The sequence below is a fragment of the Artemia sp. Qi Xiang Cuo genome, chromosome 15, assembly GCF_049724085.1.
Source record: "Artemia sp. Qi Xiang Cuo chromosome 15, ASM4972408v1, whole genome shotgun sequence".
Taxonomy (NCBI): Eukaryota; Metazoa; Arthropoda; class Branchiopoda; order Anostraca; family Artemiidae; genus Artemia; species Artemia sp. Qi Xiang Cuo.
In genome coordinates, this window is record NC_142808.1 from 39441069 (window position 1) to 39466671 (window position 25603).

Below are 25603 nucleotides of genomic sequence, written 5' to 3' on the forward strand. Positions count from 1 at the left end.
GTGGTCTGTTTTAGTAGTTACCAGAACTCTAAAAAAAAAACTAGTAAAAGTATATATACTTAAAAACTTCGTTTTTATGGAAACTCTAGATATGTAAACCTCAAAAAGTTGAAGGTCATAACCATTGAAGTGTCATAAGAAGCTACTTATAATAAAAAAAAACATTATTTTGAGAAAACGAAAAAACATAGCCAAGAAAGAGCAGTTATCTTTATGAAAATGTCACTAAAATATTCAACATATTTGAAAACCCTAGAACAGCAGTTTAAAGGTTCTATCTAGAAAAAAAGGAGATTTTGAAAGAGTTCGAGGTAACTAAGTGTAAGTAAAGAACAACCCATACGAACAGTAACCAGAACTCTAAAAAAAGAAGTTTTGATAAAATTAAATACATAAGAAGAATCTGTTTCGACGTGCTACCAAATATGCAAAATTCGGTACGTTTAAAATTACTTATCAAAAGTTGTTTTTAAAAGAAAATGCACAGAAAGTTATTGAAAAGAAATTCGTGCTTTTTTAGAAAAAGGAGAGAAAAATCCCCAAAAAGAAATTTAACCGTCGTGAAAATTATGTCATCAAATTCAGAGTATCTCTGAACTCTAGAGCAGAGGCTTCAAGCCACGATATAAAAAAAAACAATTTAAACAGGAAATTTCAAGTGTGGTCACGGATGCGTTTGTACTAAACTGGTGGTCGTTTATTGGATCACTCGAACTGAAATTTAAGGTTGAAAATTTATAAATTTGAAGTGTAGATCTCTGTTATTTTCTCCTGTTTTGGCTCAAAAAATTCCAAAAGACTGTCACGCCAAAATTCTGGTTAGCTTAGGTCTATAGATAACCAATTTAAATAGTCTTTCAGTTTCACAGTTCTTTTGCTCTCAATGGTTGGTTTGTGCTTCAACCGTGTATATGAACTGTTGATGCAGTACGCTCATATTGCTGAAAATGTAATTTTAATACTGAAGCGTTAATTTTAAATATCGGAGCTCTAAAACAAAATATTTACCTTAAGAGTGATGAGCAGGGGCTTGACTGGAGTGATACCTTCCCACTTATTCAAATAGAATCTGTACTATCTTGGAATGCATACACACCTGAATAACCTGTTTTCTTGAAGCATTCCTATACGAAAGTTCAGTTTTAGTGTAAAGAGATGAGAGTTGAGGAGTCATTTGTCTACTTCATCTATAGGATAAATCTAAATTATCCTTATAAGAGGGCGGTTGCAACCCCCTTTAAGCAGCCCCTAGCTTTTTATACTAAATGTTGACTAGTTAGTAGCTTGTCTCGTATGGATAACACCGGTCATCTACACCTTTCAAAGAGAGCGAGTATCCCCTCGTTTGTAAAGTCCACCCATTAAGGCACTCTTGAGGATCGATGAACTCCCCTAAGGCACTCTTAAGGATCATTGAACTCTGAACAAACCCGGACAAAGCGATTCCAATGGTGTACTTGAAGACAAATGAGATCTAAACAAACCCGGTAAGATCGATTTCCTACGACGCTCTTGAGGAACAATGAACTCTTAACACAGCCGGACAAGACGGTTTTTCTTTCCTAGTACTATTGTAAACAGATTTTTTTATGATCTAAGATGTTCGCTGAGCATTTTTCCGATGATTTCCGAAATATTTGACTGGAGTAAGATTTGAACTCCTAAGCATGAAGAAATAACGTGCTAGTCAACTGAACTAACAAGTAAATGTTAATAAATTTTTCTTAGAAAAAAAACTACTACTACTATTACTAATAACTCACCGCAGCACCAAGCCACCTGAGGCCAGCACAGCTACGCACGCTCCTCCTCCGCCATAATATATTCAAAGCCTCCCTTTTTACACCCGCCCACGATATTCCCATTTCCTTTAAATATTTAATGACGTCCTCCCACCCCAGACGGGGACGACCTGCTTTCCGTTTAGCCCTAGATGGTTGGCCGAAAAGAACAATCTTAGGCAATCTGTCATCCTTCATCCGCACAACGTGCCCTAGCCACCTCAACCTTTCTTTCATTATATCCCTAGAGAGCGGTATTGAACCACATTTTTCGTATAGCCTATTGTTTGAAACACGGTCAGTCAGCCGGGTACCCAGAACAATCCTTAAGCAATTTCTCTGGAAAACACCTAGCTAATTTTCATCCGCTTTTCGGAGAGTTCATGCTTCAGAGCCATATTTGACCACTGTCATCACTGTAGCTTCTAATATTCTAATCTTGGTTTGCAGACTTATCTTCCTATTCTTCCAGACTTTTTTAACTGCGAAAAAACACCCTGAGCCATGGCTATTCTATATTTAACATCTTTACTGCTCCCACCATCTTTACTAATAATACTACCAAGGTAAGTGAAGCTGCCCACCTGATCAATCTTTTTATTATCCAACCTCACCTTTTCATCTTCACTTTTTCCTAGCCTTAGTGACTTAGTCTTCCTAACATTAATTTTCAAACCAATTCTAGCACCCTGAACTCGCAAAACCTCTAAAACTTCATTCATTTTGCTCACTTTTTCATCTAGGATGCTTAAATCATCAGCATAATCCAAGTCCAGGAAACTTTTTCCTCCCCATTTGATTCCGTGGTCTCCCATTGCCTTTCCTGTGCTCCTTAAAACAAAGTCCATCAAAATAATCCATATAAAGGGGGATTGAACACAACCCTGCTTAACTCCTGATTTAATACAAAACCAGCTGCTAACCTTATTTTCTACCTTAACCGCAGCAGTGTTATTTTCATACATAGCACTAATCACTTTAATGTATTTGTCTGGTATACCATACAAGGATAAAACCTTTACTAGAGCTCTTCTATCAACAGAATCGAACACTTGCTCATAATCTGTAAAACTGAGGATCAAAGGTGTTTGAAAACTCGGGCACTTCTCAATTATTAGCCTAAGAGTGAAAATTTTGTCAACACATCCTCTACCTTTTCTAAAACCACACTGCTCTTCTCTTAAAACTTTGTCTACGACATCTCTCAGTCTAAAAAGTATCATATTACTAAGTAATTTATTACCTACAAAGACCAGACTAATGCCTCGATAATTACCAATCTCACTTCTATCACCTTTCTTATAAAGTGGCTTAATTAGGGTTTTCCTAAAATCGTTAGGTACTTCCCCTTTTTCAAAAATCATATTCATAATCTTCAGTAACTTATTTCTAACCTCAGAGCGACCATATTAAAGAAACTCATTTATCACCCTATCAGCACCTGGAGCCTTATTATTCTTTAATCTTTTTAGTACTGTTGCTAATTTCTCCTACACAACAAACCATCCTTCACATCCAATGTATCTCAAACTATTTCATTTTATTCTATATCTTCTACTGCAAATCTATATCAGTTAAGAAAGTTCTCAAAATGTTCGGCCCATCTCTCTTTAGTTTTTCCATTATCGTTAATTGCGACCCCATTCCTATCTTTAACTGGGCCAAGTCCGGATTGACTACTCCCTCTCAATTTTTTAACGTGCCAGTACAATATTTTACTATTATGCCGTCTAACTGCATCTTCCAGATCCTCGGCAATTTTATCAATTTCCTCCACTTCACACCTCCTTAGTTCATATTTTAATGCTTTCCCCATTTCTCCATTTTCTTTACATTTCTTTTGTTTTCATACGATCTATCACTTAGATAATTCTTGTACAAGTCCTTTCTCCTTTCTATTAAACATAAAGCTTTTTCACTAGTATCCTTAGCTGCAGGTCTAGCTTTCTTCCCTAATACACCTTCAGCAACTTCACAAATTATTTTTCTAAAATTATTCCAACCATCTTCCACATTATCAAATTTTAAACTCTCAAGTTTAGTATTCAACTGTTCCTGGAAAGTTTCTCTCAAATTCTCATCCTGGAGTATACCAACATCATAACTTCCCGGGAGTTAGTTACCCTTCCGATATTTCAGCTTTAAATTAACCCTTGACACTACTAGATGGTGATCTTTACTTTTAACATCGATAACAGTACTCCTATATAGCCTACCTTAGTATCTTGTATTGATTCTGCCAGTCTTCAGTTTACTATAACATAATCAATAAGGTTTGCTGTCTTACCATCCCGTGAATACCATGTTACCTTATGAGCCATTTTATGACCAAACACCGTATTGGTTATAACTAGATTGTTATACCTACAAAAATGCAAAAGTCTGTATCCATTACTATTTTCTTTTCTTACACCAAATTTACCTAGGCTGGGATACCATCTATCCCTATTTCTACCAGTTTGGGCGTTAAAATCTCCCAGTAATAACATCATATTTCAACCTTGGACCCTGTCTATTTGCTCCTGTAACTGTAAGTAAAATTCATCTGAGTCACTAGTATCTCCGTCAATCGGTTCTACAGGGGCGTATACTACAATAACTGATACCCTAAACTTTTTAGTCATAAAATGAGCAATTAGTATTCCATTATTAATACCTTCATAGCCTAAACAAGACTTAGCAGCTTCCTTATTCATCATGAGCCCTACTCCCTGTCTATGTACCCCATCCTCCCTGCCTGACTAAACACATTCTATATCACCTAATTTCATGCTTCCTACCCCTGGGATATGAGTTTCTGAAATTCCTAATAAATCCAGTTCGAATCGTCTGAATTTGTCAGTCGAAATGTCGATGCGATAGTCACTTTTTAATGTCGTAACATTCCAAGTTCCAATTTTCATGTTCTTTAAATCATTGAAATTATTTTCGCCTCAGGAAACGCAATGATCCCGGATACCAGTGCAGGACGGGGATCACATATCTTCTCAAGTCTACACCGAAGTGCTTAAGCCGGCTTAAAACCGTACAGCAAGAAGTTCCTGAGACCTCCATGAATGGAGGCTTTGAGCAATCCTGGGCCCATCTTCGTAAATACATGGTTTTCAGCACTTGACAATACTATTCTATAAATAAGAGTCGAAATCCTACACAGACAGTCTCAAGCCTATCACCTCCAACTCATATATTTATGCCTACAAATATTATGCTACTACGGGGAGGAAACCCATAATAGATAAAGACGCCCATCAAAACATACCAAACCCAGAAAAATTGTCCATTAGTCAGAATCCCATGCGAATACTGTGTCGTTTACTAGGCTATAATTTCCTCGAGGGGCGCCACTCCTCAAGTGGGAATAGAGTTGACCGCAAGGTGCCCAGTCCTGCGGGTACCCCGAAAAGGTCGAGGCAGCCCTTTGCAGAGGCCGTTGTCCATAGATCTGGATCTTACGCCCTGCCGCAGTTGTCCTCCTATATAGGATCCTCCCGCGATGGTGTTCTGCATCACCATGCAACCCTTACATATTAAACCTCAAATATATATTAACTAACAATTAGATGAAATGAGCAGTATCCTGTTAATACTTCCGATCAAACCCATAAAATTTATGAGTTATTTGTCTGGTGTAGGAATCGAAAGTGAGAACTGAGATTTTCTACGGTAAAAGAACGATGCGTTAGCCATAGAGAGACAGAGAGAGAGAGAAAGAGAGAGAGAGAGAGAGAAAGAGAGAGAAAGAGAGAGAGAGAGAAAGCATACTTCCTATATAATCTTTCATTTAAAAAACACCCTCCCTACTAGTTATTCTACAACTTTTGAATTAAGTCCTTGAATTATTTTTTAACCAAGCTTTAACATGATTATTATTAGAATACGTACTATGATTACGAAAGGGTACATCTCCCCTTAAAATATTATTTATAATGAACTTAATAGTTCTATAATATAAAATTACCCAATTTATTATTATGTCTTATATGTAACTTACTTTTTCTTAAGTCTCCGATGGTACAATGGTGAGCATAGCCGCTTGTCACACGGGTGACCGGGGTTCGATTCATCTTTGAAGGGAATTTTTCATATATTGACTTTAAATATAACACAATAAGCCTATACTATAGTTGATTTGCCTATTCAAGTTAGTAGAGGCAAGAGTTCATTCTTTATTACAAAAACTAACATAATCGCCATTTATAATTAACCACGGCGATTCCTTATATAATTTTTTTAGTGTATTAACGAAATTATTAGCATATCTTCTATGTAACTTATATTTCATAAGTCTTCGACGATCCAATGTTAAGCATACCCACTTGTCATGTGGGAGAACCTGGTTTGATTCCTCGTCGGGGAGAACTTTTAACATGTTGAGTTAAAAGCAATATCTTTTACATTAAAAAAAACTTGTTTTAGTTACATTTTAGCTAAAATAATGAAGATAATATGAATGAACCACATGGTTCAATTTCTTTGGGTTTGAGTTCGTTCTTTACTATAAAACCTTTATATAAAATATTTAATTTATATAAAGTTCTAGAGTTCTATAAAGTTCTATAAAGTTCTATAAAGGATTAGAGTTCGTTTTTTATTAAAATGATTGTTAAAGTCGAAACAACACTTCTATTAATAACTACTACATGAGATCCTCTAGACTGGCACAATTTATGATGAACTATATCGATTCTTTATGTAAGATTACAAACAGGAAAAAGCCTGCGTCTTTTTCTTATTTGAAATAGTCAGAGACGAACCTCAATAAATCAGACAGCTAACTTCCGTTCAAAAGATGATTTTATTATCTGATCTTTTAGTTGCTATGTGCCGTGGTTTGTTCTTTACAACGTTTTCAGCTATATCCTATGAAATTAGCATAGTCTCCATTTATAATGAACTGTATCGGTCCTTTATATAATATAATGTTAAAAATAACACGTGCTACTACAGTGTTATACAAAAAGGCAGTTTTTCGTAAAGAATTGATTCTTGTAATTATGTATTTCTTATATCATTATCTTGTCGAAAAATAAGCGTGTATAAATATTGCATGGATTTGTTACGTCATATATAGGTATTACTGTGGCTATATTAGAGTGGTTAGAAGTCTCTGATGGTAAAATGGTAAGCATAGCTTGTACATGAAAATGTAGTTTTTTTTGTAAAAAGTGATACTAGTTGCTCTCCTATTTTTTGATCACTTAAAAGGGCACTAGAACTCTTAATTTTTATTCAAATGAGCCCTCTTGCGACTTTCTAGGAACACTGGGTCAATATGATCACCCCTGGCAAAAAACAAGACTACAAATAAACATGCATCCGTAATGTTTCTTCTGGCAAAAAATACAAAATTCCACATTTTTCTAGATAGGAGCTTGAAACCTCTACAGTAAGGTTCTCTGATACGATGAATCTGATTGTGTGATTTTCACTGATTTTCATTCTATGGCTCTTAGGGGTGTTTCCCCTTTTTTTCGAAAATATGGCAAATTTTCTCAGACTCGTAACTGTTGATGGACAAACTAAACTTGATAAAACCGAAATATTTAAAATCAGCGTGAAAATCCAATTCTTTTGATGTATCTATTGTTTTCAATATTCCGTTCTTTTGAATTTCGGTTACTACTGAGCCGGATCGCCTCGTACTTACAGTTCGTTACCACAAACTGTTTGATTTCTGGTTGCGAACAAGAAATGGATAGACACGGTATCATAATGAATATTACTGGGCTGTGTACCCCCTCCCACCCGATTTTTTTTAAAAATGTATCGAAGTTCAAACAACACCTCGAAATTAAAAAATAATGTCACGAAGAAAACCAGTCTCTAAATTAAAAAACAAAGTCTCGAAGAAAAAAGCGTTACGAAGAAAAAAATGTCTTTAAGTTCAAACAAAAACGTCTTGAAGTTAAAAAACATCACGAAGAAAAACTTCTCAAAGTTAAAAACGTCACAAAAAACGTCTCAAAGTTAAAAATAACGTCTCGAAGAAAAAAACGTCACGAAGTTAAAAAAACATCTCAAAGTTAGAAAAAGTGTCACGAAGAAATCACTGTCTCGAAGTTAAAACAAAACGTATCAACGATAAAAAAAAGGTCACGAAGAAAAAACGTCACGAAGTTAAAAAATGTTTCAAAGTTAGAAAAAACGTCACAAAGAAAGAAAAACGTCTCGAAGTTAAAAAACAACATCTCGATGAAAAAATAACGTCACAAAGAAAAAATACCTTCTCGAAGTTGAAAAACGTCACGAAGAAAAAACATCTCGAATAAAAAACGTCTCGAATTAAAATAGGTCTTGAAGTTAAAACAAAGACGTCACAAGGAAATAAATCGTCTCGAAGTTAAAACTAAACGTCTCGAAGTTAGAAACACGTCTCGAATTAAACAAAATGTCTCAAAGTTAAAAAAAAAACTTCACAAAAAAATAAAAACGTCAATAAGTAAAAAAAATCTCTAAGAAATATAAACGTCTCGAAGTTAAAACACAACGTCTTGAATTTTAAAAATTGTCATGAAGATAAAAACGTTTCGACGTCGTCTCAAAGAAAAAACCGCCACAAATAAATACAACTTCTCGAAGTTAAAAAACGTCGCTAAGAAAAAAATATCTCAAAGTAAAAAACGTCTCGAATTAAAAAAAAGTCTCAGAATTAAAACGAAAACCTTACGAAAGAAATAAAAACGTCCTGAAATGAAAAACATTTGGAAGAAATAAAAACGTCTCGAAGTTAAAACCAAAACGTCCCGAAGTTAAGAAAACGTAACGAAGAAAAAAACGTCTTGAATTTTAAAAAACGTCACGAAGAAAAAACAAAATCTCGAAGTAAAAAAAACGTGACGATGAAAAAAATGTCTCGAAGCTAAAAAAATATCTCGAAGAAAGAAAACGTCACGAAGAAAAACGTATTGAAGTTGAAAAAAGTCTCAAATAAAAAAGAGTCGAAAAGAAAAAGAACGTCTCAAAGTTAAAGAAACGTAACAAAAAAATGTCACGAAAAAAACATGTCGAAATTAAAAAGACATCCCAAAGAAAAAAACGTCTTGAAGTTAGAAAAATGTCACAAAGAACTTTATTTCTAGACTTGTTACCAGAAGCAATCGCACTGATAGTTTTAAACTAAGCTATGATGGATTACAATATTGAAATAGAAATATCTCTATTAGATCTGTAGCATCTGCAAAGGCTGTTACCCTCAAAAACAATAACAACAAAGCCCCCAAAAAGAGAAAGAAAAACAACAAAACAACCAAAGTCTGAAAGTCCCAAGAATCGAGTCCTTTAATTGATTACAGAGTATCAAAAACAAAAGCACTTTTGCATACAACTAACTCGGCTACTGGGTAACTTCCGAATGTCTTAGCTGCTGACTGAGTATCAAAATTTAATAAAAGCACTTTTGACTACAATAAACTCAGGTAGTTGTTAAATTCCTAGTGTTTTAGTTGCTGGTTTAATACCAAAAAAATTAATAAAGCACTTTTGACTACATCAAACTCAGCTAGCTTGTAAATTCTGAACGTTTTAGTTACCGATTGTATATAAACAAATTTAATAAAATCACTTTTTCAGAACAATAAACTCAGCTAATTGGTAAATTCTGAGTCTTTGAATTAGTGACTAAGTATCAAAGAATTAAATAAAAACACTTTTACGTACAACAAACTCAGCTAGTAGGTAAATTCTGAATGTCTTAGCTGCTTACTGAGTATCAAAAATTTAATAAAAGCACTTGTGACTACAATGAGCTCAGTTAGCTGATAAATTTTGGAGTTTTTTCAATACTGTCGACAGTTTACCAACAGATACAGTCAATGAACTCAATAATACCAATGACAAAACACATATTAAATCTGTGACTGAAACCATGTTAAAAGTATTGTATGACTCGAATAAATGCCATGTCAAGAGAAAACATGATGAATCATTTTATGGAATGAATTTACAACCTTCAATTTTTTATGATGATATTAACCGACATGTAATATTTAAAAGCTACGTTGCGTAACAATTTCCGCGCTTCATTTGCATGCAATAGATACTGAGAGTCTTGCAACTCCTCCCCACAATGAATTCTACGGGTGTTATGACTCCTCTCCGCAATGTATTCTATGGTTTTTATTATTCCTATTCACAATGAATTCAGATGGTTTTGCGACTCCTCCCCCTAACCATAGGAAAAAACAGCTGTGTAATTATTAGAGTCAATGAACTATTGCATAATCAATTTCTATGACCTTGAAAGTTAGTTGCGCGATGATTTAACACTGTCACTTGGATTCTGTTGGGATCAATGAACTACTACCTTCACTATTACGAAACCAGTCTTTTTAACCTTCAGCAAAAGTATAAAAGTTTGATGAAGTACATCTCTACTTAAATATTACGTCAATAGTTTCCAAGATGATTGGAGTGTATGATATTGAATTTATTGGTTTGAAAAAATCATCTTGTTGTGTTATATTTGAATGTACATTTTTGTTATTGTCTGTGGAACACGAAGAAATTGACTGTTATCGTTTCAAAGTACACTAAATTATGTTAGAATATCATAAAAGCTTGTGCAGTACAACATTGCGCCATATGAATATAATGGGATTCTATAACCGAGTGATTACACCATATAGTATAAGCGCTAAAGAACTGAGAACTGTTCAGGAAGAACTCAGAGAAGTATGCAATTTTTTCGGGGTTGAAGCATTTGACGTAAAGGGTAATGTGCCTACAGATAAAGTTTTATTTCGAAATTGTGACCCTAAATTCCACTTTTCAGTTTAGATGAGTTTCAATGTGAGCTTATCACCGTCCCGAAGACGAGGTTAGGTTCTTTGCACAGAGGATACCAAGGGACATACTTGACCCTGAAAAGTGCATACGACACGGTAAAAACTATTCTATGTCATGGTATCCTCGTTTATGAATGTTTAACAGTGAAATTAAAGTATTAATTTTATGTAAACATTAGTTTTTTCACAAAAAATCCTTTTTAATATGTTTAAGCAATAAATATCTTTAAGCTTAACCCGTCTTTATTTTTTAGAATAGTTCTAATTCATAAGTAAAATCTTACTCTACATATATCCTCCACCAGGAGTCTGAGATAGGTGAACAGGATCTTTTTCTTCCAAAGTCAGAAACGATCAAATGGATTTTTTTTCAAAATTCAGAGACATGTCAGTAGGAATTTTGATAGTTTTGTCTATATTTCAGGAAAAACCCACCGTTATTTCAGGGACAGGTTTCAGAGAGCTTGTTACCAGAATAAATCGCTCTACTAGTCTCAAACTAAGCTATGATGGATGAAAATATTGAAATAAAAATGTCTGTTTACTGTTATTGTATCATCTTTAAAGGCTGTTCTCATGATTCCACCAATTCTTATGACTCTATTGCAGTCTACTTAGAATATGTGGACAATGGGAAAAGATAAGAAGAACCTTGAAGAGAAGAAAAGAAAAATATTGAACGAAATAAAATCAACTAGAATAGAGAAAAATTCAGTTTTAGATTGGTCAAGTAAGAAACTTGTGGAAGAAAGGCCCTTACCACCCAAAGAAAACTGAAAAGCACAATAAAGGTCTTGGAAAAGGAAGTATAGTATACTAGAAAGGTATCACGAACAGGCAAATAAAAGACCAAGAAAAACAGAGTCCCCCTACGGGAATTCTTCAAAATCTTTAAGAAATTACAGAGAAGATTCAAATAAAAAAAATAGGAAAAAATTCATTATCGTTCTGGAAGAGCACCAGTTTATCAATTTATGCCAAATCTCTTACTGTTGGCTCTTATAAGAATGTTTTTGCTTCATATCTGCAATTTTTTTCCTGTTAATTTTTTCTTATATTTTCATTACAGCTGGGATCAGGAATAAAAAGAAATTGAAACAGAATTGTTTAATGGTCGGAGATGTAAGAACATGGATTTTCAGAGATAAAGTATAAAAAGTTCCTTTACATCACGTTGTTTTTCCCTTTATTTGTTTGGGACACTCTTTTTTTACACAACTGAACATTTTTTTTCTTAACGACATTCCATTGATATTTTTGAAATAAGAAATAAAAGTGGTTTGTGTATGCTGGTCATAATGTTTTTGTTAAGGTGAACAGAATATTGTTTTTGTGCTAGTTCACAGTATGAAAATCAATTCAAAATGAATAAAGCGGAAAAAAAAACAAATCTTGTGAGGTCTTGCTACTTTGGATTTTTTCAAAGCCAGAGACACATGAGTGAATAACAGAATTTTCAAATATTTTAGTCTGTCACAATCCTACTGCAGTCATCTATTCATTTTCGTCATAGATGACGACATGTTTTGACTGTCTCAAGTGTTTAGAGTTAGAGACATATTAAATGGGAATTTATCAGGATTCAGACCTGAAGTGAATTATTAACTGATTCATATTAATCTCTACGCATCATTAATGCAATAAAAAATCTTCCTTTACATCGTGTTGCTGTTTCCTTCATTTGTTAGGAGAACTTTTTTTTTAGACAATGTAGCGCATTTTTTTCTTAGCGAAATTCCATTTATATTCTTTGAAATAAGAAATGAAAGTGGAATAGATAATTTTGGAGACCATACTGCCTTTCCATGACGAGGAATAAAAGTTAAAATAGAGATAAATTCCTTTTAATAGACAGTGTTTTACAAACAGTGATAGGAATTCACAAAAAATACCAGATATTTCGGTAACATATGCAGTGACCGTCATCAGTAGTAAAACTAATGACGTTCACTGCATATGTGACCGAAATATCTGGTTTTTGGTGAATTTCTATCACTGTTTGTGAAACAGTGTCTATTAAAAGGATTTTATCCCTATTTGAAATTTTGTTTACCAAAAGTGATATGTGTTTAATGCTCATTATTTTTTATGTTAAAGATGAACAGAACTGTAATTGTGTGCTACTTCGTTTGTAACCAGCAGTATGAGAGTCAATTCAAAATGAATAAAGCGGAAAAAAAATCCAAAAAATCTTGCAAAGTTTTGCTACTTTGGATTTTTTTTTTCAAATCCCGAGACACGTGATCATGAATAAAAGGATTTCCACATATTTAATTCGGTCACAATGAGAATCAATATGCAGTGAATTAATATGAATAAATATGAATCAAATGAATTAATATGCAGTCGGTAACTAAAACATTCAGAATTAACCAGCTAGGTGAGTTTGTTATAGTCAAAAGTACTTTATTAATATTTTGGTACGTGAGCCAGTAACTAAAACACTCCGAATTCAGCAACTAACTGAGTTTATTGAGGTCAAAAGTGCTTTTATTACACTTTAATGCTCAGTCTGCAGCTAAGACATACGGAAATAACCTAGAAGCTGAGTTTTTTGTATGCAAAATTGCTGTTATTTATTTTTTTTATACTCAATACATTTTTGCTCTTTCCGCAATTTAATGTCTTTTCATACTGATGTCTATTCAAAGATATTTGATTATTACAGCAAGTCTTATTTCTGACACCGATTTCTACTAAGCTTTAAAACTTTTGTTTTTTTAAGGTTTTAGAATTGTTGTAATCCCTTGTTAAAATATATTCAAATATTTTTGTAATTACCAGTTTTTTCTCTTTAAGAATGTGACAACGTAATTGAAATACTGATGTATATAAAAATGACGTCTCTCACAAAAATAGTTTTTTTTTTAAATTAAAGAAAAATTATATATATATATATATATATATATATATATATATATATATATATATATATATATATATATATATATATATATATATATATATATATATATATATATATATATATATATATTCTCCTGGTTTGGCTAGTTTGGGAAAATTTTGTTGGGAACCCCTCCCTCAAAAAAAATAAACAATTTACTCGAAATTGTTCAATATCCAGTTAACTGGTCAGATGGTACGCAATTATGTAACATTCTTTAGTGGTTAGTATTATTGTATGAGCGGTTTGTCATATTATTTTGTTCTGTATGTATTGTATATGTTGCTTTACTGAAGCTGTAGTAAGCTAAATGCCTTAGGGAAATTGTTTGGACGCATATACCAACTGTACAACGGCATGGCCATTCAGGGTGAGAGCATATATGGATAGCTTTTGAATGGTTAAAAAAAAAGATCGCCTTTCTCAAGAATGTATTTTTTTTTATATCTATGACGCATATAACATTACAAATGAAAAGAATTTAAGACATGAAAAAAAAGTTGAAAATTTTTTTAAGTTCAGTTCAGAATCTCCATGACTTTAATGTAAACTACCAAAATGTTTATGGCGTCTGAGCAATAATTTTATTATTCTAATTAGAATTTATTTAATACCTGACAATTTTGAAGTCATTTTATATACATCAGTATTGCAATGACGTTGTCACACTTGGCACACTTATGTGGAAAAATTTAAGATTTTCCCATATGGAGAAGTTTATATTAAATTGCTTAAAGAGCAAAAAAACTGGTAATTGCAAAAATATTTAGATATATTTTGACACGGGATTACAACAATTCAAAAACCTTAAAAAAGAAAACAAAAGTTTGAAGCTTAGTTGACATCGTTGTTAGAAATTGGACTTGCGGTATTTATCAGATATCTTTGAATAGAATCAGTATGAAAAGCCATTAAATTGTGTAAACAGCAAAAACCTGGTAATTGCAAAAATATGTGTATATATTTCAACAAGGGATTACAACAATTCAAAAAACTTAAAAAATAAAACCAAAAGTTTGAAGCTTAGTAGAAATCGCTGTTAGAAAAAAATTATTTTCGAATTTCTTTTCTTATAAGTATAAGCAATGTCTTTTTAAGACATGAAAAAAAGTTGAAGAAAAATTAAGTTCAGTTCCGAATTGCTGAAGTTATTATATAAACTGCAAAAATATTTACGGTGCCTGAGCAATAATTTTGATATTTTAATTCAAACTAGAAAAAAAACTAAATTTTAAATCTAGTTATTTTTTGTGTTAGATAAAATCAACTCGCTGATTAAGTTTAGAGGTTTGAACGCAACCTCTATAATGCCAGAAGGAAAACCCAAAAAACAAAAATTTGCAATTACTACAAGTAATGATTCGATATCATCCAAAAAAATTTGCAACTATTACAAATGATGGTTCTCTATTTTGACAAGGGATTACAACTACAAATATTCAAAAACCTTAAAAAAGATAACCAAGAGTTTGAAGTTTAGCACATATTGTTGATAGAAATCGGAGTAGCTTTGAAAATCAAATATCTATGAACAGATTTCAGTATAAAAAGACATTAAATTGCGTAAAGAACAAAACTGGTAATTGCAAAAATATTTGTTTATATTCTAAAAAGGGATTACAACAATTCAATATCCTTAAAAAAGAAAACCAAAAGTTTGAAGCTTAGCACATATTGTTGTTATAAATCGGAGTAGCTTTCATTATCGAATATCTATAAACAGGTTTCAGTATGAAAAGACATTAAATAGCGTAAAGAGCAAAATACTGGTAATTTCAAAAATATTTATATATATTTTTACAAGGGATTGCAACAATTCAAAAACCTTAACAAAGAAAACCAAACGTTTGAAGTTTAGTAGAAATCGTCGTTAGAAATTGGACTTGCTTTAATGATCAAATATCTTTAAAGAGACACAGGATGCAAAGACATTAAATTACGTAAAGAGCATAAAACTAGTAGTTGCAAAGATATTTATGTATATATATCTTAACAAGGGATTACAACAATTCAAAAACCATGAAAAAGAAAACTAAAAGTTTGAATCTTAGTAGATATCGTTGTTAGAAATCGGATTTCCCTTAATAATCAAATATCTGTGAAAAGACTTCAGTCTGAAAGACAGAAAATTGTCTGCGGTTAGAAGACAAGCTACAATGAGAATCAATATATAGAAGCCTGCCGTGTGCCAAGTTTTGGATCCCAGCAGTGGCTGGTAATTGTGAGAATATTAGTATATATTTTAAAAAGGGGTTACAACAATTCATAAACCTTAAAAATTAAAACCAGAAGTTTAAAGCTTAGTAGATATTGTTGTTAAAAATCAGTCTTTCTTTAATAATCAAATATCTTTGAAAAGACTGCAATATGAAAAGACAGCAAATTGTCTCAAATTGTCTGCGGTTAGAAGACAAGCGACTATGAGAATCCATACCTAGAAACCTGCCGCTTTGTCGAGTGTTGGTGCCTGGCGGCGTATTTGTGTATATTGCATGGTGGCCACTAAACTTATGTTAAATTGATTGTTTGTTTAAAATAAATCTCTCTCTCTTTAAGGAGATAAAAAATAAGGCATGTGTGACTTTTGGGGAAATTTGATCGACCCCGAATACACTTCAAAAATGTTTTTCCAGGTGGCCGCGAATTTAGGGTTTCAGATTAGTAATACTAGAGACAAAATATTCCATAAAATTAAGCACATTGTAGATGTAGGGACTTTACAAACAGCTACTGTTAACTGGGATATGTGCCTTATAGCAACAGTACCCATTAAATACATTGGTTTTGGGTAAATTTTGAATACCTTACCTTGATGATATATTGGTATTAGTCTAAGACCTAGCCCCTCAAAACTTTTTTGTTTAGTTTAACAAGCATATTCGTTAATTAAAATATCTTGTTTTCTCACTTTCAAGATTCCATTGTTGCTACTATTGCTTAGTTTTTTGTGGAAATCAAAAGAGGAAACAAGTTGTACATAATTTTAAAAGTGACCTCCTTATCCGAGTAGAAAGTCAAACACGAGTAATTCTGTCTACCTTGTTACTTCAATATCTTACTTACTGACAAATGTACCCTTACCTTGTAACTGAATAAATTTTTTCTGGAGTACGTGACCTTAGAATTCTGGATTTCCTATGGACAGCTAATGCGGCTAATGGATCACTCGTTAGAATCTGGAAAAGTTGTCTTTGTTACAATATATTTGGGAAATATCTGTGTTGGTTTTTGAATAAAGGATGGTTTTTCTATTTTATGTCTGAAACTTTTTTTTCTGGGTTCGTGTTTTTTTATAAACGTTTTTTTCAGGGTAATCAAATTCATGATATATGTGACTTAAATTTAATTTTAAACAAAATTAACTATGCAAGTGATGAATCTGCTAAAGGCTGCATTAATTTTCAGGTAAAATTGTACAAATGTTATTGTTCAACAGTAAAAAAGTGAGTAAATAAAAACAGGAAAAAAAAGCGAATTATGTCTGGAAAAAAAACTATAGGAGCAAAACTTTATGAGGGGTCAAAATTTAGTTTTCAAAATAAAGGGGATGTCAAATTTGTCGTTTTTTAAATTTGCAATTTTTTTAATTTTCAAAGCCATTTTTCAATGGAAATTCCCCATTCCAAGCATTTTTCAAAATCTAGGAGGGAAGAAAAAGGGCGAATCTTTCACTCTCTCTCCCTGACTGACGCCACTGGTAGCAGGCCACATAAGGGACCCTTAACGGATCATATATTATAATCAATAGGGACATCTGTATGGTTGGATTAAGACTTTGCGGGGTACCTTGGCTGGTGAAACTTTGAGGTTTCTTCATTATATTTTATCTAACTAATAATAAGTAGGATGTCTTATCTATAAAATTTAGATTATTACAAAATTCCAAATTTACTCTATGTCATTTCTAATTGTAAATCTGGAACTAAGGATCAAATTTTGGCTACTTTTTCATAAGATTTTCATATTTCTCGTTTTTCTTACTAATAATAGAATTTTTTCAAAAATGAGAAAATTTCTGGTAGTCTTCAATTTTGATCATTTAGAAAATAAAATCTTATCGTAGTGGCAAAAAAAAAACTAAGAACTAGTCCCTCGAGCTTGGGGGCTGCTAAGCTGGGGAATCTGGCCTTAGGTATAGGATTCATATGCTGATTTGTGAAAGATTTATCTCTGGTTAATCTTAATGAGTCGCTGGGTACGTTCTTGGAAGTCATACTGGTAACAGATGCCAGGAAAGGTGATAGATATTTCGACACTTAAGCGAAGGTTATTTTTTTATTGAATATATGGACTTACTCTGTCAAATCGCCCTTTTAGCCTAAAACTCTAAGAAGACTTAAAAAATCCAACGGTAAGCTTCTGAAAATGAAAGTAATTCTAATGGATACTTCATGAAAATTTCATCTGTGTGGTAAATAAAATAAAGCAGACAATATTGCAGAACACGAAATGGCAAGGGGCTTACATTCTGAGATCCAGTAGTATTTAACTGTTTTGCAGAAGCTCGAAAATATGTCATCGCATGTACAATATGTCCGCATCAGAATGACTAGTTTTAGCATGGTTTAATACTAATACTACTACTTCTAACAACGCATTCAAACCACCTTAGGCCAACACAGCTGTCCACGCTCCTCCTCCACCCTAAGCTATTTCAAAGCTTCACTATTTACTCCCTTCAATGAAGTTTCAGTTTCCTTTAAATCTTTTCTTATAGCTACTTTCCACCCCATTCGGAGACGACCTGCTTTTCATATCCAGACGAATGGCCCAAAAGTACGTTTTTTAGCAATCTATTCACCTTTAATTTGCAAAGCATGGGCAAATTCCTTTTAATCTTTTCTTTGGTTATAGTCCTGGAAAATCGAATCGAGCGTACGATCAGTCAAAGGTTTATAAAATCTATTCTTAGAAAATTCTTCTGGAAAATGTCTAGCATATCATTTTCAAGCTTTCGAACTACCCCGGTTACCTTAATATGCATTGACTTTGTTCTAACACCTATCTATCGATTTTGGGTATTTTACAAGATGAGCCTACAAAGGTGAATACAATGCTAAATTGTGTTATGACGAATCCTAGAATCCTTACATCGGCACAATACAGTAAAAGAATCAAACAAATAATGGTTTCATCATCATCTTTAGCTATGTACAAAATCAAGTACGTATTGTTTAGTGTCTGCAAACACTGTTTCTTTTGTAGTGAAAATTAAGCTAAACTAATCAAGCTATGAAAAATATTTTACCAATTAATTTTGGAACCAAAACAGGGGAGGCAATCGGCGTGGCCAACGCTGTACAATTGTACCGTTTTGGTACAATTTAGAGGTCTTAGTAGAATACGCTACATTTGAACATTTTTGTGCACAATTCAAATTTACCGGCACATTTTGGTTGTATTCGCTTTGTATATATGCAGTACAATTTCCATATGTAACTTTTCTTGAATATAATTTAACAGAAAACAAGCAACATCAATTGCATTAAGCAGTGAGAAAATCTACGATGAATGTAAGATTTAGACAACATAGGACTATTATATCATTATAGGAGGGTCTCTAGTAAATTGATTTTCTCTTAGAAATGATAAAAATTAGTATTTGATGGTGCAAATCAATATTATAAACATGTTTTTAGTCGTTTTCACACTCTTATAGTTTTTCCTTCTGGAAAGGCTTGCCCTTGAATTTTAGAAATTTTTTTTAATTCATTCTATATATATATATGTATATATATATATATATATATTATATATATATATATATATATATATATATATATATATATATATATATATATATATATATATATATATATATATATATATATATATATATATATATATATATATATATATATATATATATATATATATATATATATATATATATATATATATATATATATATATATTGACTTGAAATAAGACTTTATTTCTGCTAGCTTTAGGTGTTAATTTCACTCTTTAATTTTTGGGAAAGTTTTTTTCTAATTAGTACATAAATTTATCAATAATTGTTATTGAGTTATAGAACTGAAACAATTTTGTCCCCATCAGGACAGGTCTACAGCAGTCCTTATAAAATAAGTAACCTGATAAATTACAATTAGTAGATCAAGACCAATCTATCCTTTTTCTGTACTTTCGATATCATTAAAGAAAAGTATGAGAATGTCCTTTTAGTTTGAGTTCTCGACTATACAATTTTTCTTAATATAAAGCAAAAACTGAATTTGAAGGGAGTACTGTGCACTTTAACCTGGGTATATATGCAGTACAATTTCCATATGTAACTTTTCTTGAATATAATTTAAAGAAAACAAGCAACATCAATTGCATTATGCAATGAGAAAATCTACAAGAAATGTAAGATTTAGGCAACATAGGCCTATTATATCATTATAGGAGGGTCTCTAGTAAATTGATTTTCTCTTAGAAATGATAAAAATTAGTATTTGATGGTGCAAATCAATATTATAAACATGTTTTTAGTCGTTTTCACACTCTTATAGTTTTTCCTTCTGGAAAGGCTTGCCCTTGAATTTTAGAAAAAATTTTTAATTCATTGAAAAGTTGACTTGACATAAAAAGGTGAGAAGTGCAGAACTTATGCTTTCTGCATAAGTTCTGCAGAACTTCTATATATATATATATATATATATATATATATATATATATATATATATATATATATATATATATATATTTTTTTTATATATATATATATATATATATATATATATATATATATATATATATATATATATATATATATATATATATATATATATATATATATATATATATATATATATATATATATATATATATATATATATATATATATATATATATATATATATATATATATATATATATATATATATATATATATATACGGCTATATTTGTCGCAGCCCAAAACGGGCCAGTAAGATTTTAGAATTGCAAAAGTTTATGGAATTGAAAGAACATCGAATTTTTAGACATATAGCAACTCGATGGCTGTCTAGACAGCCATTGTAGCTCGATATTTGGACTGATGGAATTGCTTGACTTTATTCTTAAGTGCGGAAAGTCTTAAAGAAGCCAACAAGCCGAGGAAGTCCACTGCCATACGAAAAAAATATGCTGTCACTGGTTTTCAAGGCTTACTTTGCTTCCCGAGCGTATATTTTGCAAGTATATCGAAGACCTAAACAAGCAATTTCATGCAGAAGACACCCAGATTCATCTTGTTTATGATCGCTTTTCTGAAGTGTCCAAGACAATAGCATCCCACTTTTTGTTGCCACGTTATACCTAAAAGAGCGATTCCCGCCTCATAAACCCACATAACACCAACTACTTCGTCGATGTCAAGGACACGGATTGTGGGGGCCGATTGGAAGTAATTTTTACCAAAGAAAAGGCATCTCTATCTGATGCAGTTGAGTTTATAAAAGAGTGTTGGAAATTTTTGATCGTACTGTGTGATGAGATGAGAAAGCGTTTTTTTTTCAACTCCAGGTATCCATCGGTAAGAAACTTCAATAGGCTTCATCCACGCTATGCTATGGTAGTAGAGTGTAATCAGCCAAACTTGGCACCGCTTCTGGCTCAGTTTCAAAATCACTGTATACTGTAGCGTCTTCTTTTTGCAAATATGATACACTTTCATACCACGCGTACTTGCTCTGAGCAAATGCGTCACAACCTTAGTTTAGTTGCTAGTGGCCGGACAAAAACAGGTTTTTCCATAGGCTTCTCGTGAAGCTCATCATCAGGCTTTTCGAGCCTTCCCCGGGTAGTTGTGTGTATGTATAGTTTATTTTGTAATTATTTGTAAATAAAAAAGAATTGATGTGTACATCGGAATCATGAAGCACGAAGGCGAAGTATGAATCTTGTGTGGTTTTAAATGTGTTTCACATTTTTTTAACGAGAGTATAGCCTTTGTCGATACTGTATTATATTCTCTCTACTGTGTTCAAAATTTACTGAGTGACAATGACCTGGAAGATATCGTCCAAGAGTGGAAGAGATTACCCTTTTGCTCTGAGCTTGGTACTTCGATCGGTTCAGATCCAGCCGTGTTTTGGATTCGGGTTTACAAGCTAAAAGATTTTAATGGGTCAAAGCGTTTTCCTCTTCTCGGGTGTTTCACTTTAAGCCTTCTTGTTATCCAACAATCTTCCGTGGGTGCAGAGTGAACTTTCTCAGCTGTCAATCTGAACAAAACCAGCATTAGAAATCGTCTCGGTTTCACCACCTTGAATGAGCTTCTCATTGCAAAACGAGAATCGGAATCTGTCTCAAAGAATTGGAAACCCCCCTTGAAAATGGTTCTGTAAAGTGGAAAAACTGTGGAAAGGAATATAAAAAAGCTGGACTACAAGAAGAAACAGCAGAAAAAATTACCAACTAGCACAAATGCTCCTCTTTTTGTTAATGTTGCAGTTTTATTACCTTTGTACGGTTTAACCTGATTTCTTGTGCAATATAGTAGAAATACTTATGTTAAATTAATTTGGTTCTGATACGTAGAATCGACCAAAACCTTATGTAAGACGACCAGTGAATTATGTGGTGAACGCGTAACTCGCCAGTGGGTAGCCTAGTCCGTAAACCCATGGGAATCTATGGTGTTAGCCACTTTCATGGCGAGATTGCTGATGTGTTTTGATTTAGCTTCTGGCGCTCGTTACTCGTCCTATAGGTGGATTATAAGTTCTTGACACTACGTTATTGGCCTTCTTTCTTTATCCATTATTCGACTTAATGCCCAAAATTTTGATAGAAAGGATTAACCCCAACAATCAGCTTTGAGAATGCTTTCAGAAAATTTTACTGAAACCTTCTTCTAAAATACTTTTAGCGGTCTGGGACTGCTATTTTGCTAAGCTGAGAAAGTCTATATAAACATTCTTCATATTTGAAGCTATGAAGTTGCTACTGGCTTGGGTTTATTTTTACTGCTCTTATCCTAGAATGTTTTTTTCATTTTTCAATAAATCAATTAAACATAACTGCCGGCGAGCGTCGCAAAGCGACGCGAGTGGCAAATTTTTAACCTGCTGTTCAGATGGTACAAATTAATTTTTTGTGGTACAACTCTGGTCGGAAAACTGGTACAATTTATCTTAAAGCGTTGGCAGCGCTGGAGCCAATTCACTAAGATATAGGGGGAATTTTTCTTTAATGATGTCACAAAAAAACAGTTTTGAACTATGGGGTATTCAGCTATTTTTGGAAGGGGGGTGCTCTTAACCTAAGCATAGCATTTCTCAATCCTTACGATCATTTGAAAAATAAATACGATTGCTGGAAAGTAAACAATTAACCACATAAGCCGTTGGTTTGATTCGAACAATTCATCGATAGACCTCCCCCCCCTCCCTTCAACGCTAGCAATTGTAGCTTCGAACGAAAAAAAGAGGAAATCTATTGTAATCTAACCTGTCTTTTTTTCATTTTTGTATTTTCAGAATGCACAAGGTTTCTTGCTTCGTCACCAGCTTCTTTCCACTTTATCAATGCAGCCATACTTCATTGAGTCACACCAATTCCACACCTTGATTACTGAATATTTCTGGCTAGAACAAATAGGAAATATAGAGTTCATAGAAGTATGTGTGGACTAATTCGTTCGTTCAGATCCTGTCAAGAAGCTTTAATTATATGCGTCACGACAAATTGCTTCTTTTTCTTACGGTCAAGTGGATTTTCAAATAGGTTCCATGAAGGTTTACGAGTTAAAAGTAAAGTTTAATGAACGCTTTAAAGTTTCGATTTATTTTTACTTCCTTGAGCCCGCATCAAGAAAACCCTGATATCGACCATTACTTCTCTGCTACTTTCCTCCCTTCCCTATTTAATGCCAATATTTGGCAAGCTCCTAAAAGCTCTTTAGAATTGCATTCTTACTCTAGAAATTAGTTCTTGCTCAACTGGGTTGTCTAATATCAGGCTGTATCTAGGGAAGAAGCGTTCTAGGTTTGAACCTAGATGCTCCTACTAAAGAAAAATTCGAGTAAGACACAGGTTCTATGTTTGTCTGTCCCTCTTGAAGGAAACTATTTAGCCCACACACTACCAAAAAGAAAACGTGCCAGATGAAAGTGTTGTTAATCACCCATGAAATTTAGGTTCAGATGTGACCAAAATTTTTAGACTAAAACAGAGGTAGCAAATCAGTCTGGGAGCTTTATAAGGCCCTATATCAAACCTTATATCTCTGAAGACACGCTGTCAAAGAATAATTTCTACGCATTAGCGTAAACACAGTCTTTATCTCTCATATAATTTACACCCGGCTAACCGCATGGAAGAAATAGTTTTATACACCTTGTAGGGAGATCTTTCAATCGAAAAGTCGTAGTACCATTTTTAAGGGCTAACAGTCATTAGAGGAAGCCATCTCCCCCCCCCCTCTTGCCTTCATTACCCCCAGGTACTCTCATATTCTCTCACGCCCTAAGATAGAAATTAATTTTTCAAAAAACAACGTTTTTCAACTGAAAGTAAGGAACAACATTAAAACTTGAAATTAACGAAAATTACTTGCGTATATAAGGGGCTTTTCCCCTTCTCAATACCTCGCTCTATATGCTAAGGTTTGGCTTTTTGTTCCAATTATTTAAGAATGACTCCTAAAACACAATCGAATTTGAATTCGAGGAAGAGTCTTCATTTGAAGCGTATTCGGGAATGATAGCTTTTGTTTCGATTACGTTTAGATTTCCGTATTCATAAACAGAAAAACAATTTTTACAAGATACTAACGCTGCACCTACGAAAAAGATTGACGTTTGCTAACGAAGAGCATAACGGGCCGTCTAATCAGAATAATAAGCTTTTTGAAAATTTTCTATAAAAAAAATTAGCGTAAAGAGCAAGACATTGAGGGGGGGCAATGCCCCTCATATGCCTACATATTTTTTGTTCATTTTAAATTTTAATGCTGCTTCTTACTTCCAGTAGAAAAAACTTGTTTTTTTTTCATTTAATTTCTGGTTTTCAAATAATGCCGGGAAACCCAGCTCCTCCTCCATGGTAAACTACCTTCCCCCAAAAAAATTCCTGTATGGAAAAATCCTAACACGTAACACCCCCCCCCCCCAACCAGAACCCTCACACACACACATAAATGTATGTATACTCCCCAATACCAATACTATATGTAAACAACGGGCAAATTTCATAGCATGCAACCCTTCCCCGGGGACTCTGAGGGGGTCAATTTATTCTCAAATATATAGTTATTAGATCTTTTGACTATGCTGAACAAAATGCCCATCTCAAAATTTTGGTCGACCGACTTTGCGGAAAAAGGGCGTGGGATGGGGGCTAGTTGCCCTCCAATATTTTAGTCGTAGTCGTTTAGTAGTAGGTTAAATATGTCACTCAGTTATATATTTCTATATATTTCTATATATATATATAGTTATATATTTCTGTATATAGCTTAGATAGGCCTAGTCAGTGAGTTACACATATTTATAAGTAGTAGGCTAAATATGTCACTGAGTTATATATTTCTGTATATAACTTATATAGGCCTAGTCAGTGAGTTACACATATTTTAAGTAGTAGGCTAAATATGTCACTGAGTTATATATTTCTGTATATAACTTGTATGCCTAGTCAATGAGTTACACATATTTATAAGTAGTAGGCTAAATCTGTCACTCAGTTATATATTTCTGTATATAACTTATATAGGCCTAGTCTGTGTGTTACACATATTTATAAGTAGTAGGTTAAATATGTCACTGAGTTATATATTTCTGTATATAACTTATATAGGCCTAGTCAGGGAGTTATGTATATTTATAAGTAGTAGGTTAAATATGTCACTGAGTTATTGCCTTTGCAAAACAAAAGTGATCCGTTTATCTGGCCTCCCCCAGGCCATTCAGCATGTCCCCAGGTGGCGATAGGGGACCGCTCTACAGATATGTAGGGTACCTCCATAGGAGGCATGGACCAAGGGGGGACCTAGTCCGTGGGGGTCCATAAAAGAATCTGGGGCACCCTTGCCCGGGGTCATAAATACAGGCAGAGGAGGAAGAAGGCCCCTCAACTGTACACTCACCAGGGCCCTCTGGTCTTTCCACAAGTTCCATGAGTTTGCAAACCTTCTCCCAGCAA

The 25603-nt window shown here is 33.2% G+C and overlaps 1 protein-coding gene across 2 annotated transcripts in view; it reads right to left on the bottom strand.

The window, feature by feature from the left end:
- The window catches only part of LOC148943667 (uncharacterized), a 220921-nt gene that overhangs the window by 151130 nt on the left and 44188 nt on the right, over window positions 1-25603 (bottom strand). The window contains exons 2-3 of one of the 2 annotated variants that reach the window (XM_089101045.1): window positions 22910-23046; window positions 16551-16645 (exon numbers count right to left, since the gene is read on the bottom strand). In XM_089101045.1, coding sequence (XP_088957171.1) covers window positions 16551-16645; window positions 22910-22996 — 182 coding nt within the window. In that variant the 5' untranslated portion in view covers window positions 22997-23046. The remainder of the gene's footprint in view (window positions 1-16550; window positions 16646-22909; window positions 23047-25603) is intronic. The other variant, XM_089101046.1, reaches the window with a different exon arrangement.